General features: G+C 64.3%; 1 protein-coding gene across 1 annotated transcript; it reads left to right on the top strand.

Annotated features, from left to right (window-relative positions):
• The first annotated feature begins 434 nt into the window (after positions 1 to 434).
• NKX3-2 (NK3 homeobox 2) lies at positions 435 to 3,036 on the top strand. The gene is made up of 2 exons (XM_064450809.1): positions 435 to 1,093; positions 1,441 to 3,036. The coding sequence occupies exons 1-2, from the start codon at positions 658 to 660 to the stop codon at positions 1,914 to 1,916; spliced, it is 912 nt and encodes a 303-aa protein (XP_064306879.1). The 5' UTR covers positions 435 to 657; the 3' UTR covers positions 1,917 to 3,036.
• Positions 3,037 to 10,478: the final 7,442 nt, after the last annotated feature.

Genomic DNA, 10,478 nt, shown 5'->3' with positions numbered 1-10,478 from the left:
ACCGTTCCCGGCGCCGCCGGGGCTACAGCGCTCACTGCCCGGCTCGGCCGACCCCGAAACCCTCACTCCCCCGCGGAAGCCGCCGCTCGCGGAGGGGGAGCGGGCCCCCGCGGGTCGCCTCCGCCACGGCCGGCGGCGCGGGGGGCTGGGGAGCCCCGCGGGCCGCAAGGGGTTAAGTCGCGGAGCGCCCCGCCGCGCGCCCCGCCGAGCGGCGTCGCCCCGCGGCGGGGAGCCAATCGCCGTGCGGGCCGCGCGGGGGCTGCCCAATGGGAAGGCGCGGGGCCGGCGCTGTCAGGCGGCGGTGAGGGATGACAGCGCCGCCGGGAGAAAAAGGAGAGGGCGGGCGCGGGGCGGGACAGAGCGGGGCGGAGGCGGCGGCAGCGGCAGCGCCCGCGCCCGCGCCAGGGACCCGCGGCGGCGCCCGGCGGAGCGCGGCGGGGAGCGGCGCGGCGCGGCGGCCCCGGCGGCCCCGGCCCTATGGGCGGGCGGGCCGGCAGCGGCGCAGAGAGGCTGCCCCCGCTGGCGCCCGCCCTCCTGGCGGCAGAGAAGGGCCCGGCACCGGCACCGGCACCGGCGCGGCCGCGGCCGGCGATGCGGTCGCCCAGCTGAAAGGCGCGGCGCGGTCCGCTGCTCGCCCGCGCGGCCGCCGGCCGGGCCATGGCCGTCCGCGGCGGCAACGCCCTGACGCCTTTCTCCATCCAGGCCATCCTCAACAAGAAGGAGGAGCGCGCCCGCCACGCGGCGGGGCGGCCGCCGCCCCCGGGAGCGGCCGGCGGCTGGCGGCTGTGCGGGCCCGCCGCCTCCGAGGGCCTGCCGCTCCCCTCGCCCGCCGCCGCCGCCGCCGTCGCCGCCCGCGGCCGGGCCCCGCGGACGCCGGCGGGCTGGGACTCGGACTCGGCGCTCAGCGAGGACCCCGAGGGCGAGCGGCGCTCCGAGGAGGAGGGCGGCGCTGGCAGCGCCCGCCCCGCCGAGGCCGCGGGCGGGGGGCGGCCGGCCGCCGAGGAGGAGGAGGAGGAGGAGGCGCCGGCCCCGGAGGCGGCGGAGCGGGACGCCGCCGGCCTCAGCGACAGCGAGATGTCGGCCGCCGTCTCAGGTAGGGGCGCCCCGCCGCACCCGCGCCGGGAGGGTCCCGGGGTGGGGCGGGGGGTCTGGGGGCTTCCCGCCGGCCCCGTTGCGGGGCTGTGCAACGCTCCCGATGGGAAAAAGCCCCCCGAAACGCGCCCCGCGGGGCGAGGGAGGGCGGAGCGGGGAGAGCCCGTCGCCCCCAGCCCCCAGCCCCGGAGGGCGCCCGTCGCTCGGCGGGGAGCGCCGAACCGCGGCGGCCGTCCCGGCGGCGGGGTGGGCGTACGGAGCGCGGCCGCCGGCCCGTCCGGAGCGGGGCGCGGGGGGTGCGGGTGTCCCGACCCCCGCCTGACCGCTCTGCTCTCGCCCTGCCCGCAGATCGGAGCCCGCCGGAGGAGGAGGACGGAGCGGGCAAGTGCGGGAAGCTGCTGCCGGGGGAGGAGGAGGCGGCGGCGCCGAAGCCGCGGAAGAAGCGCTCCCGCGCAGCCTTTTCCCACGCACAGGTCTTCGAGCTGGAGCGGCGCTTCAACCACCAGCGGTACCTGTCGGGGCCCGAGCGGGCCGACCTGGCCGCTTCGCTGAAGCTCACCGAGACGCAGGTGAAGATCTGGTTCCAGAACCGGCGCTACAAGACCAAGCGGCGGCAGATGGCCGCCGACCTGCTGGCCGCCGCCCCCGCCGCCAAAAAGGTGGCCGTCAAGGTGCTGGTGCGCGACGACCAGAGACAGTACCACCCTGGCGAGGTGCTGCGGCCGCCCTCGCTGCTCTCCCTCCAGCCATCCTACTACTACCCCTACTACTGCCTGCCCGGGTGGGCTCTGTCCACCTGCGCCGCAGCCGCCGGCACCCAGTGAGGGGCACACATACAGCATCCTCTCCCCCCAGGCCCCCCACCACACACACTGGCAGCCAGGAAACCTATCTCCCCTCTGCCACCCCTGCCATCCTTCCATCCAGCGTCTCAGATCCAAAGCCCCAGCTGCAGCTCTCAGTGCCTTGGACAGTATTTATTATTATTTTATTGTTATTTTTATTATTAATATTATTTGGATGGTTCCCCACCCTCTCCTCTTCCAACATAGGACTTCTCGGCCACCCCCGCCCTGACCCTCACTCCGTCCCCCCCCCCGGCAGCCGAGGACTTTCGCGATTTGGCACGACTAGTTCATGGTATCCATGTTGTCAGTGTATTCGGTGTAGACTTTTTGTTTGGTTTATTTCGCTTCGGATTGGTAGAGACTCGATCTTGTGTGGGAGAGAGAGAGAAAAAAAGGAGAGGGGAAAAAAAAACCCACCCCTACTCGCAAAACCAAATGCAGCTCAAAAGAGGAGATCAAGGACTCCCTCGGTGGATTGTGAGGAGGATTATTTTTGACGTCTGTTTGAGTCCTTGGTCTTCCAACTCGTTGCAAACTGAGTGTGCCTTGTATGGTGCTGAATGTAAGGAAGCTTCTTTCAGATCCCCCTCTGCTCTTGTTGCCCATGTTATTCCTGTACTCCATGATCCCTGGCAAAGGATAAATATGTCACGAAAGGGTGAGACTTATATCGAAACTCCAAACTTCTTTTCCTTTTTTCCTGAGATCTTTCCGTGTTCGGGGAGGGAGGAGTTACGGATTTTTCGCACTTTCCAGTTGTATTAAAGTTGTTGTTATTATTATTTTTATATTCAATGTGAATATTTCTAGTCAGGCTTTTTAAGAAATCGATGTAACGGGAAATTTTAATACCATGAGTGCCTTTTACAGTTCTTCTGCAGACCTCTCCTACAGGGGCGGGGATTTCTGATCTCCTCAGCAATGTAATTACAGTCTCTTTCTTTCAAGGTAACTCTTTGCTTCCCCCCCGCCCCCCTTTCTCTTTTAATGGCACTGTGCACTCAACTAGATTATTTACTTCAAATGAATTGTGAATGTTTGTAAGCTACCCGCTGTACTTTTTTTTTATTATTTATAAACATTAGTTTAACAAGTAGCTCTGCCGCTTGTGTCATTTCTAAGAGCGGACACGGATTTCCTGGCAACTTTTTCTTCTCAGAATTCAGGCTGTAGTTCAGACCTCGTCCCTCCTTCTCCCTCTGGCACGGAGGCTGGCAGTAGCTCTGGTGGGGATCGTGGGCCCTGCCGGAGCAGGGATCTCGCCCGCCGGTCCCCGGGGCCGCTCTGCCCGTGTGCACCGCGCAGCGCCGGTGCCCGTTCCCTCTGGGAGAAGCGGGAGGGGGCGAAGCGGCTCGGGCCGGGCGCCTTCAGCAGTTATTTGATAATGCGTGTCCAGCGTGGAGCGAGCCTCCAGGGTGGAGGATCTCTGCCCGAGAGCCGGGATCGCCGGTCCGGGTTCTGCTGCCCGGGTTGCGGTGAGGGTGCCGTGCGGTCGGAGGAGCCCGGCGGGGAGCATCGAATCGGTTTTCCCGGGCGAGGGCTGTCTCGCCGTGCAGTTGCCCGCTTCCACGGGCCGTGCCGGTTTAACACCTTGGCAGGTCCCGAGGAAAGTGCGTGGGTCGGCGGGTTGTTTCCTCGCCGCTGGAGCCCGGCGGGGAGGCCGAGGCCGGGGAGACTCGGGCTGGGACTGCAGGACGGGGCTTCGCAGTCCTCGGCGAAACCACCAAGGCCGTTCGTATCCCGACACAGCCGCGACAGCCGCTTGGGGCAGCCTCCCGCCTTGGACTGAATCCCCCGCAAGGCTCCGCGGCGAGCTCGGACCCTCGGCACGGTGCACCCCCGCCTCCGGCTGCCGCCCCCTGGCCGTCCCCACCGGGCCCGGCACCGCCAGACCGGGCGGGCAGCCTGCGCCGGGGGGGGGGCAGCTCCGGCCGGGGGGCCAAGGGCCACGACCCGGTGGTGTCCACTGTAGTCTCTCCACGCCGGTGGAGCCCTACCGGGGCCCTCTCACAGGCGGCCGCCTCGCCCGGGCGCCGCCGGTTCTCCTTCGGCACCGGCTCCTTCCCCTCCCCGCCGGGTCTCAGGGGCTTCACCGCGGCTCCCGAGCACGGGGTGGCTCGGAGGAAGCCCCCGCGGCTCCATTGTCCCCCGGCCGCGGGCCTCGCAAGCCGCCCCGAGAGGCGCCCGGGCTGTTACCCCGCCAGCCCCTTGGCCCCGGCCCTCCCCGGCTGTGATCTCGCCCCCGCCCAGGCTCGGGCGCAGCGCGGCGGGCCGGCCCTCAGGGCCCTGCGGGGGAGATGCCCCCCGGCCGGCAGCCCCGGCCGCCCTCGGCGGTGGGGACAGGCAGAGGCGGCCCCTGGGGGCTGTCCCGGCCCCCGCCCGGGCTAGGGGCGAGCTCTCTGCTCCTAAAGCCCTCGATGGTCGTGGCACCGGGAGGAATGCTCCGGGGTGGGTTTCGTTCGGCCGGCGAACAGGCGGTCCCGGCGCCCGAGGAGCGCTCCGGGAGCAGCGGCCCTGGCGAGGAGGGCGTTCTGCGGCGCCGACCTTGGCGGGCGCGGGAGGGCTCACATTTATGAGGCCCGATCCTGAAACCCTTTTTCTTTTTTTTGTTCTTTTTCTTTTATTTTTTTAAACTGTTTCCTTCCGCCTTTCACTCCTGGGAAAACGAAAGTTTAGGATGGCAGGGGCAGGGCCCCCGTGCACCGGACGAAGGCGCAGAGGAGCCCCTGCTGCCCCGCAGACAGCTCGGTGTGCTCCTTTTCTCGCCCCTGGGGCCGTTTCTCTGCCCGCAGGCCCGTGTCCCCGTGCGAGGCTTGCAACCCCACACACGACACAGAGCCGCTGACCCCCATCCCCGGGTCGGTGGGACGCTTTACACCAGCGGAGGGTTTGGCCCCGCCGGGGATGAGGAGGCAACGCGGCGGGGTGGCTTCGGCGAAGCTGGTTACGTGTCCCATCGGGCTCCCTGTTGGAAAGGGAGGATTATTTCGAAGCCTTCTTTCCCCCCCGCCCCAGGACACTCTGCTTTATTATTTCGCTCCTTGCCTGCTGACGGCTGTAGCGCTGTAGGAAACGGCCTGATGCGAAAAGAAAGCGCCGGTCGCTGGCGCTTCCCCGGGGTTCCCGGCTGGTGACACTGGACAACAGACGCAGGATAAAGCCTCAAACAATTTTTCTTTGAATCCGGTGTAACTAAAATGCATTTTACTCGAGGCAGAAATTGCTGAAAAAGGTGATCCGAGGGAAGTTACTTGGAATTTTAGGATTGTGTTTAATATCGAATATTTACGCATCGAGAGTGTCTTCGTTTGACGTTGACAAAATCCGGCATTTGAGAAACGTCAGCAGTTTGCATCGGGACAATGTAATCGAGAATTTAATGGAATTTTACGGGAACCTGGGGGCGTTTCTAGTCGTGTTTTTGTTTATAATTTTACGATTTGAAATATAAAGCAGACGCTCTGAACCTTTTCGTATTTTCTTAATGACAAAGTCCCCAGTAACGTGCGCGTAACTGTGCCAAGGCCAACGGAACTAGTCTGGATTTTCGGCGTTTAAGTTACCAGCAAAGCCTGGGCTCTAAAACGGTCTCTCCACGCCTCCCCTCCCCCCCCCCCCCCCCAACACGTATCCAGCTCATCAGCACACACACGGCTGCAGCATGAAAATAATCCCCATAACGATATGTCCCAACGCCGGCCTCTCTTCCAAGCCCGAACCCCGACAGGAGCCGTGGGAATGATTCCCCATCCGGCCGTCGGCAAGCTCCGGTCGTCAAGAAGAGAAAACAGCCGCAACAGAAAGAAGGGGAGAGAAAGAAAGAAACTACCGCAGCTAGAAGAAATTCGATTGTTGAAATGTAATGTAAATTGTGTATATCTTTGCATATGTCTCCATAGGCGCTTGTGTTTGTGTATTAAACACTCGCCCAGGAGCAGAGACCAACTCTGCAGCCGGGAGGCTGCCTATATTTAGATACCTCCCGCTCGCTTGAAGGGTAATAAAACAGGAAACCACGTAGATTTCTCCCCCCCCCCCCCCGCCCCCCGCCACACACGCACACACACGTCAGGTCGAAACCCGCGGCGCTTCCCCGGGAGGCGGCGAAGCAGCAGAAGACGCGGGAGCCCGGGCGGTCCCGCCGGCAGCGCAGCACCTGCCCGCCCTCCCAGGGGCTCCCGGGAGCAGGGGGCAAAGGTGGCCCGGAGGTTAAGGGCCTCTCCCCGCCAGGCCCGAGGCGTTGGCAGGCACTTTTCCGCTCCGCTTGTCCTGTCAGTGGGGAGGCGACGTGCCCCGAGAGCGGCCCCGGGGCCGGGGGCACGGGGAAGCCCGGCCGCCCTCCAGGCGGCTCCCCCGGGTCTGCAGCACCGAGCCGCCAGGGCAGGCAGCTCGGCCTGGGGGGCCCCGGAGCCCCAGGAGGGGGTGCTCCTGCCCGTGGGCGGCCGCTGAGAGCCCTGTGGGGCGAGGGCTGACCCGGGCGGCCGAAAAGCCGGACCCCCGCGGCCGGGGAAGCCCGAAGGCGGCGACGGGGCTGGCTCCGGCCAGCAGCCTGGGTTTTCCCGAGGTGATGGGAAAAATGAAGGGCAGGTCTTCCTGCCCCGGCCACGTCCCCGGGGATGCCACCGCTCCTCGCCTGTCCGAAAGTCTCCCAAACGTGGGCTCTTCCTTCTCCTTGCTCGCTGTTACGAGCAACAACGCGATGAACCGGGGAGCAACTCAAACACGTCCCAGCCAAGTCGCACGGCGGCCAGCGCCGGCACCCCGCGCCGCGGCGGCCGGGGCAGCGATCCCTCCCATCCCCGGGTCGAGCAGAGGGGCCGCGGGCGAGGGGGCTCTCCCCGTTCCCCCCGCTGCGCCGGGCCGGTGCCTTGCGGGGGACCGCGACAGCGGGCGGACTCTCCCCCGCAGGTGGGATTTGTTGGTTCGTTGGGGTTTTTCGTGTGTTTGGTGGTTGGTTTTTTGTTTGTTTGTTTGTTTTGTTTTAACACGGTTTGTATCTGTTTCGTTTGGTTTTGAGAGAGTGAGAACATTTTAGCAATCCGCACGCAAACCCCCGCTCCCTCCGAAGGGATGGAGCGGAGCGAGGGGGAGAGTTGACGCCCGGGGCCCGCCCGGGGAGGCGAATGTCGCCTGCAGCGGCCCGGGGCAGGCCAGGGGCGAGGGCTGCCCTCCTCCCGCCGGTACCGCGGACACAGGCCTGCCCGGCTCCCACCCGTGTCCCACGGCCCCGGGCAAAACCCTGGCCGGAGGGCGAGGCCTCTGACTCCGGAGCCCTCGGGGCGGTTGAAGAGCCATGCCCGCCTCTTTGCCCCGCTCCGCACCGAGCCGGGAGAGGTGTCCGCCGCAAGGCTGGTCCCGGCCATGCCGGCGCGGAGTGCAGTTGTCGGGGCGCTCCCGGAAGACCTGTCAGCGGGGAGCGGCGGCCGCGGAGCCGCAGGTTACGCCGCTTTGGGGCTTTCAGGTGCGCCCGTGGTTTTCTGCCTAAAATCTAACTAGGTCTTAAAGAGGCCGGCGTTTGGGCTGCCCAAAGACACCGCCGGCAGCCAGCAAGGGATCCTCCGCCGAAACCGAGCTGCATGTGAGGCGGGGAAGCCGCCCCGCTGCCGCGGCAGCAGCTCGGCTCCGGGAGCGGCGGGCGAGGAGGCGGCCCCGCCGCTGGCCACGGGCGGAAGGCGACCTGCAGGGACTACCTGCTGTCTCCAAAGGGCTGCGAGTTGCTACTAGCACTGGGGATTCATGTCCTTCCGGCCGGAGTAGGGACACAGCTATCAATAAAAATATATATCTAGGCAATAGTGCTCGTAGGTATTTCAAACAATTTATTTTTTCATTCTTAAGAAAAAAAGCAGAAAAAAAAAAAAAAAAAGCATGGGAGCTAAAAAGGCTACACGCAGCCTTTTCATGCACGGCCGATTGGAAAGCAAAACACAGAGCAAGAATGGCCAGAAAACCATAAGACGGGTGGAAAGGCAAAGAAGGGTCTGATTTTCACCTCCTCAGGGCTAGACGGCATCAGCCTGGGAGCAGGGCCGCCGGCGGGCCGGGGCAGAGGGGCGGGGGGGGCGGCGGGCTGGGGCCGGGGCTAGCGCCCACGGGGCAGGAGCCGGCTGCTTGGGGTGGGGGTGGGGGGGCACGGGGTTACCGCTCTGTTTCCTAAATCGCTCCGTAGGGAAAGCAAATCCTGCAAGCGGTGATGGCTCTGAAAGACGCGCTCTCCCTTTCCTGCTGCTTCGGAGCCCGACTCTGCCTTTCGTCTCCCGCGGTTTGAGGACCCTGTTCGGCACCGGCGCCCTGCTCCCCGTTAAAGCCAACAGACGGCGAGTCCGTCGTCCCGTCCCGCCGCCCCCCCTTCTCCTCCTTTCGTCCCGGGTCGGGGCAAGACACTTCGCCCGTGGATCTGCGCTGCGTCGGGCTTAAGCGGGCAGGGGAAACTCTTTGTGTCGCAAAGGACTCGAGTGATAATTAGGGATGAAATGCGCGCGGAGAGGACTAATATTATTTTTGGCTTGTGCGGGAATAATACAGATTTGCAAACCGTACGAATAAAGCCGGGGCAGGCTGGGAGGGGAGGGAGCGGGGCAGACCTGCGGGCTGCCGGCGGCGCCCGGGCTTGGTGGCGAGGTTTGCGCCGGGCTTTTCTGCTCGGGAGAGGGAAAACGAGGGACGGGATTTGCCTTTCGGCACTCGCGTGCGGTAACGGGCGGCGGCCGCGGGGTGCCCGGGGCGATGCGGGGGCGATGCGGGGCGGCGAGCCGGGGCGCAGCCCGAGGGGCACCGCCGAGAAGCCGCGGGGCCGTTTTCCTTCGTGGGGGATGTCGTGAGAGGATTTACCGAGGTGGCGGCGGCGCCTCTCTCTTCTGCACGGCGGCACGCTACTTCGAAATGAACACAGCAAACAAAGATTTTTTTACTTGGCTAATTAAAAAAAAAAAAAGACGATTCGCGGCTCCTTTTATTCAGTTAAGAATAAAAAAACATGTCAAACGGAGAACTTCTACGGTCATATTACATTTTCCCAGAGACCGCAACGAGAAAAGAATACAGGCGCTCACTCGCTGGTTACAAACGCCACTCCGCAGGGGCGCAGACTGTCATTTTGTCAAGTGACATTTTGTCTGGTTCCTTTAATTTTTCTGAAATGTACTAATTTATCGGATTTTAAGAAAACTAAAACGCCTGGAAGAAACGGACGATTTTCCTCCCTCTTAGAGAAAAGCTTTTGCGTGTTGCTTGAGAAAGTACAGTCTGCGCCGTGGCTTCCCGGACCCTGGGAAGTTGTGCTTAGATGTCTGTCTCCAGGCTATGGCTCGAGGGGTCACAATGGCGTAGTTTTAGCAAAAATACCTCCGAAAGATACTGAAAAAGCCGCTTCGTTTTTGCGAACAATTTATTTCGCTGAAGAAGGATCAGAAGCGAAGGTGCAGGGGGGTGAAAAAAGATTCTATCGCAAGCGCTCGCCGTGAGGGGCGAACTTTAAAAGGAGAAAACGATATTTTATCTTAGAAAAAATATATGCAACCGTTGCAACGTAGAATTTACTTGTGAAGCGATCTGGCCTCGGGAAGGCTCTCGTTGTCAGGGCGGTGGCAGAGACCTTTTGCCAGGCGGGGTGAGCGGGGGGCTGGCGGCGCCGGCTGCCGGCTGGGGAGGCCGGTGGGGCCGGGGGCGCTGCCCCCGCGGGAGCGGGACACCGGGTCCCCGCGCGTCCCCTCCCGCCGAGGGCTGCGTGACTACGGGGGATGCAGAGGTGTCCCTTGCAGAGGACATCTTGCAGAATCCCTCCCGGCAGGGTCCGAAGCCCCTCGTTCCCCTGCTGCCCTCGCTCCTCCGGGAGGTGCCTGCTGGCCGCTCGGGACAGCCGCCCATCGCCGCCGCATCCCGCCGCAGGCAGCCCCTCGCCTCCTTCTCCCTGCACAGCCTTCTCTGCCCGGCCGAGCGCCTCTCCCCTGTCCCCCGGCCGTGCGCTCGGGGCAGAGCCCTCGGCCGGACACCGCGGGCGGCGGGGCGGGAGCTCGGCGGCCCGGCCCCGGCAGCGCGGTCGCCCCGGCGCCTCTCCCGGGCCGTGCCGGGCTGCTCCCGGCCTCCCGCGGCCCAGCGGGGAGGGTCTCCTCAATGCCAGGCCTGTGTATTTGTAGTTTGATTTCGCACGTCAAGGATAATTTCTTCATACAACTTAATGGACGCGGCTTGACATCCATAATGATCGCTAATCATTCAAATTATTTTTGCTAGCGCCCAGACATGTTCCAGTTGTTGTGATAGATCGCGTTTCACCCATAATGACGGACAATTACCATTTCTAATTCGCCGGCTTTTGACACCTAAATCCACCCACCATATGTGGCTGAAACGCGCCGGGCTCGGCTGTGAGGAGGCCCTGATGACATTTGCAGCAAGCCCTTCTCCTCTGAGGGGGGCACCTGGGATGCCACCCCCACCCCACCCCCGGCACCCCCGGCCCTTCCCCAGGCCGCTGCAGCTCGGCCGTTCGCCATCGCAAGCCCCCGTTCGGCGGCTCCGTGGCCGCGGGCGGGAGTG

This window comes from Phalacrocorax carbo, chromosome 4 (assembly GCF_963921805.1).
Source record: "Phalacrocorax carbo chromosome 4, bPhaCar2.1, whole genome shotgun sequence".
Taxonomy (NCBI): domain Eukaryota; kingdom Metazoa; phylum Chordata; class Aves; order Suliformes; family Phalacrocoracidae; genus Phalacrocorax; species Phalacrocorax carbo.
Note: the sequence above shows the minus strand (reverse complement) of the source record. Positions and strands in the feature narration are given on the sequence as shown.

Coding starts and splice junctions, on each gene's coding strand:
- NKX3-2 (XM_064450809.1), top strand. CDS start 658: ATGGCCGTCCGCGGCGGCAACGCCCTGACGCCTTTCTCCATCCAGGCC. Junction 1,094..1,440: donor GATGTCGGCCGCCGTCTCAG/GTAGGGGCGCCC, acceptor CCCTGCCCGCAG/ATCGGAGCCCGCCGGAGGAG.